Source organism: Sardina pilchardus, chromosome 21, assembly GCF_963854185.1.
Source record: "Sardina pilchardus chromosome 21, fSarPil1.1, whole genome shotgun sequence".
Taxonomy (NCBI): Eukaryota; Metazoa; Chordata; class Actinopteri; order Clupeiformes; family Clupeidae; genus Sardina; species Sardina pilchardus.
Genome location: NC_085014.1, coordinates 2335740 through 2340739, shown reverse-complemented (window position 1 = coordinate 2340739; position 5000 = coordinate 2335740). Strand labels below are relative to the sequence as shown.

At 53.3% G+C, this 5000-nt stretch overlaps 2 protein-coding genes across 2 annotated transcripts in view; one reads left to right on the top strand and one right to left on the bottom strand.

Annotated features, from left to right (window-relative positions):
* The window catches only part of cep89 (centrosomal protein 89), a 52750-nt gene that overhangs the window by 31709 nt on the left and 16041 nt on the right, over window positions 1-5000 (top strand). The gene's annotated exons all lie outside the window — the stretch shown is intronic.
* zgc:165481 (uncharacterized protein LOC100073327 homolog) lies at window positions 1968-3277 on the bottom strand. The gene is made up of 2 exons (XM_062525336.1): window positions 3252-3277; window positions 1968-2933 (listed from the first exon to the last, which is right to left on the bottom strand). The coding sequence occupies exons 1-2, from the start codon at window positions 3275-3277 to the stop codon at window positions 2012-2014; spliced, it is 948 nt and encodes a 315-aa protein (XP_062381320.1). The 3' UTR covers window positions 1968-2011.

The window sequence follows — 5000 nt, the reverse complement described above, 5'->3', positions numbered from 1 at the left end:
GGAGAGGAGAGGGCTGCTGGTAAATCATTCAAAAGTGATTAAAATTCATGCTTCACATTTAAGGTAAAAGGGGCTGAAAAAGATGTTGAATATTTGATTTTGTGTGAAAACAGAGAGAGACGGGTTTTGTGATCTGAGCTGCGTGCACACACAGATGAAGCTCTTAGTTAGTCCTTCACGTCACACACACACACACACACACACACACACAGATGAAGCTCTTAGTTAGTCCTACACATCATACACAGACACATCACACACAGACACGTCACACACAGATGAAGCTCTTATTTAGGCCTACACGTCACACACACACACACACAGATGAAGCTCTTAGTTAGTCCTTCACGTCACCCACACACACACACAGATGAAGCTCTTAGTTTGTCCTACACGCCACACACACACATACACACACACACACACACAGATGAAGCTCTTAGTTAGTCCTACACCTCACACACAGATGAAGCTCTTAGTTAGTCCTACACGTCATACGCAGACAGGTCACACACAGACATGTCACACACAGATGAAGCTCTTAGTTAGGCCTACAGTACACGTCACACAGACGTGTCACACACAGATGAAGCTCTTAGTTAGTCCTACACGTCACACACACACACACACACAGATGAAGGTCTTAGTCCTACACGTCACACACAGATGAAGCTCTTAGTTAGTCCTACACGTCACACACACACACACACACACACACACACACACAGATGAAGCTCTTAGTTAGTCCTACACGTCACACACACACACACACACACACACAGATGAAGGTCTTAGTCCTACACGTCACACACAGATGAAGCTCTTCGTTAGTCCTACACGTCACACACACACACACACACACACACACACACACACAGATGAGGCTCTTAGTTAGTCCTACACGTCACACACAGATGAGGCTCTTAGTTAGTCCTACACGTCACACACACACACAGATGAAGCTCTTAGTTAGTCCTACACATCACACACACACACACACACACACACAGATGAAGCTCTTCGTTAGTCCTACACGTCACACACAGATGAAGCTCTTCAGTAGTCCTACACGTCACACACAGACACGTCATACACAGACATACAACATGCCTGCAGAATCTACCTGAATGGCAGCATTGTGTGTGTGTGTGTGTGCATTTGTGACCGTATATGTAGCGGTACATACAGCATTGTGTGCCTTTGTGTGAGTGTGTGTGAGAACTGCACCCTCAGAGCTGAGTTTGTAGCATAGTATCCTGACGTCAACAGTAACGGGGCAAAAGATTGTGACTCTGACTCTTAAAGTCTTTATTATCTTAACCTGTGGAACAAGCTCACACATACAAACATTCATATATATGAACACAGACATACATACACACACAGACATGCTTACACACACACACACACACACACGCGTCAGTCCCTATCGGGGCCGTACTGTTAGCATCAGCGCTAGCAACAGGTGCACATGGTAGCAACAGCACATGACAGGAAACAAAGCAGGTACGTCACCCCGGCAACAAACAAATCAAAACAAACAAACAAACACACTCACGTTGGAGTCACAGAGACCGGGCTCCTTAAACACAAACACATGCTGCAGTCTCACAGTAGTCCTGCTAACAGATGGTCGTCAGGTGACGGTAGTCCTGCTAACAGATGGTCATCAGGTGACGGTAGTCCTGCTAACAGATGGTCATCAGGTGACTGTAGTCCTGGTAACAGCTGGTCGTCAGGTGACTGTAGTCCTGGTAACAGCTGGTTGTCAGGTGACTGTAGTCCTGGTAACAGCTGGTTGTCAGGTGAAAGCTGGTCTTAGTCTCTGTTTTGTCTCGGGACCGTTGCTGCATAGTCTGTAGCCCAGAATTAGAGGACTCTCAGACACACACACACACACACACACACACACACACACACACACACAGAATTAGAGGACTCTCAGACACACACACACACACACACACACACACGCACACACACACACACACACACAGTTGAGACAGTGGAGTTAGGTCCTGGGCACGCAGTCGCAGAGGCCCTGGCACAGACACTGGCAGAAGCCGTAGACCAGGCACACGGTGAGGCTGGTGGGCACGAGGGAGACGCAGACGACGCCGAGGGTGACGCGCTGGAGCACCAGCAGGTAGATGCCCAGCGGCAGCGAGCCGAAGTAGAAGCAGCCCAGCAGCCAGACCAGCACGCGCCGCACCTGTACACACAGCCTGGACACGCCCTCGTCCGGCTCACGCTCCGCCCCCCCGCCGCCCGCCGCCGAGCCCAGCGACGCCGAGTCCAGGCTGGACGAGGAGCCCGAGCGCGTGGACAGCCCGTCGTCGTTGGCGTTGGCGTTGGCGTCGGCGTTGGCGTTGCCGTGGCGCCCGGGGAGGCTGTGGTGGCGCTGCACCTCCAGGATGGTGATGACGAAGCAGGAGGAGTCGCCCTCGTGCGTGCGGTCAGGGCTGCCCAGCGAGGAGGAGGAGGAGGCCAGGCCGGCGGGCGTGAGCAGGACCTCGCGCGCACCTCCCTCCGAGCCGCACGACGTGTGCGTGTGCCGCCGCTCCAGACGCTCCAGACGGCCCATCAGGTTGGCGTCGTCCGGGAGCGCGTCCACCGAGAGCTGCCCCAGCGGCGTGGCGTGGCGGCAGAAGGGGCAGCTGACGCTCAGGCCGAGGCCGAGTCCGAGTCCGGCGGGCGAGGGCGAGGGCGAGGAGGAGGACGAGGGCGAGGAGGTGCCCAGGGCCAGCATGCGGCGCAGGCAGCGGGCACACACGCGGTGCAGGCAGCCCAGCAGCTTGGGGCGGCGCCCGTGGCAGGAGTAGCGCTGGTAGCAGATCTTGCACTCCAGCTCCTCAGGACTGCTGGGCACGCGCTCCTCTGGGTCACTCTCACCGTCCTCCCTCTCTCCGTCTCTCTCTCCGTCCCTCTCTCCGTCTCTCTCTCCGTCCCTCTCTCCGTCCCTCTCTCCGTCTCTCTCTCCGTCTCTCTCCTCCATGTCTGTCCCTCCATCCGTCTCCCCTGCCTCCTGGTCTCTCCTCCTCTCCTCCTCCTCCTCCGCCTCCTCTCTCTCCTCTCGGTCCGTCTCCATGGCGCTCATCTGGGACTCATGCTCTGGGGACAGAGAGAGGCCCCTGGTGGCAGCCGGAGGAGGCCCACAGCTGGCCCTTATATGGGCCGGGCCCTGGTCCGCTGTCATCAGAGGAGGGCAGAGTTAGACAAGCAGCAGTCACAGGCAACGCAGCACAACTGACCTCTCATCAGCAGGAGGTTGTAGCATAAATGGCACTGTAATCAAATGCTAAGGACTCTCAGGGACACATTCACTCTCACAGACACACATGTATTTGTAGGTCTTTGAGTAGCTTTATGTAAACAGCAGGACAAAGGGAGAAGAGATATCAGCAGGACAGAGAATAGATATCAGCAGGGCAGAGGGAGAAGAGATATCAGCAGGACAGAGGAGAGATCAGCAGGACAGAGGAGAGATCAGCAGGACAGAGGAGATATCAGCAGGACAGAGGGAGAATAGATATCAGCAGGACAGAGGAGATATCAGCAGGACAGAGGAGAGATCAGCAGGACAGAGGGAGGATAGATATCAGCAGGACAGAGGAGAGATCAGCAGGACAGAGGAGATATCAGCAGGACAGAGGAGATATCAGCAGGACAGAGGAGAGATCAGCAGGACAGAGGAGATATCAGCAGGACAGAGGGAGGATAGATATCAGAAGGACAGAGGGAGATATCAGCAGGACAGAGGAGATATCAGCAGGACAGAGGGAGATATCAGCAGGACAGAGGAGAGATCAGCAGGACAGAGGGAGGATAGATATCAGAAGGACAGAGGGAGATATCAGCAGGACAGAGGAGATATCAGAAGGACAGAGGGAGAAGAGATATCAGCAGGACAGAGGAGATATCAGCAGGACAGAGGAGAGATCAGAAGGACAGAGGGAGAAGAGATATCAGCAGGACAGAGGAGAGATTAGCAGGACAGAGAATAGATATCAGCAGGACAGAGGAGATATCAGCAGGACAAAGGGAGGCTACATATCAGCTCTCTCTGCTTGGGTTTGACTTGACCAGAACCACCAGGACATTCCAGTCTAGTGCAGGACATTGAGAGTGTGTGCATGCGTGCGTGCGTGCGTGCGTGCGTTCTGATATGTCTGAGGCATTTCACTAAATGTCTCCACTTCAGGGGTGTCCCCTCTGCTGTGTCCAGTGGAATGGCTGGAATGAGGAGTGTTACAAAGTATCAGCTGGGGCAGAGCATAGGTGTGTGTGTGTGCTCAAGTGGCAGAGCACAGGTGTGCATGTGTGTGTGTGTGTGTGTTTGGAGTGATCATATCCATCAGCTACGGAGCCTGCGTCAGAGCAGGTGTGTGTGTGTGTGTGTGTGTGTGTGTGTGTGTGTGTGTGTGTGTGTGTGTGTGTGTGTGTGTGTGTGTGTGTGTGTGTGTGTGTGTGTGTGTGTGTGTGTGTGTGTGTGTGTGTGTGTGTGTGTGTGTGTGTGTGTGTGTGTGTGTGTGTGTGTGTGTGTGTGTGTGTGTGTGTGTGTGTGTGTGTGTGCGGAGTTCTCCTGTCTAACGGACTCCAGCAGTCACAGTGTGGTGGGACTGGTAGTTCCTGAACTCCGCTGAGCTCCAGTCAGAAGCCTGTAAAGGTTCCTTTGAAGAGCCCTCTGATGAGTGCTTTGGGCTGTCAGCGTCTTGTCTGGGCCTTTGAAGGAGACGCGCTCGGAATTTAGAACAGTTCTCTCAGATGTACAATGATCCCTGACGGAACCGCAAGAGTTCTTCATGTCTCCCTTGAAGAGTGTTTTTTTAGTCAGATAAATAACACCACCTTCACTCAGACTCTTTTCAAAAGAGGATTTTTACACAACAGAGCCACATGCAACTAATGCTTCTTGGATCTTGGAGTTTTGAGTTCTTCAGAAGCAGATCCACTCGCAGAATCTCTGATAGAACAGCGGCCCTGAAGTGTGTGTGTGTGTG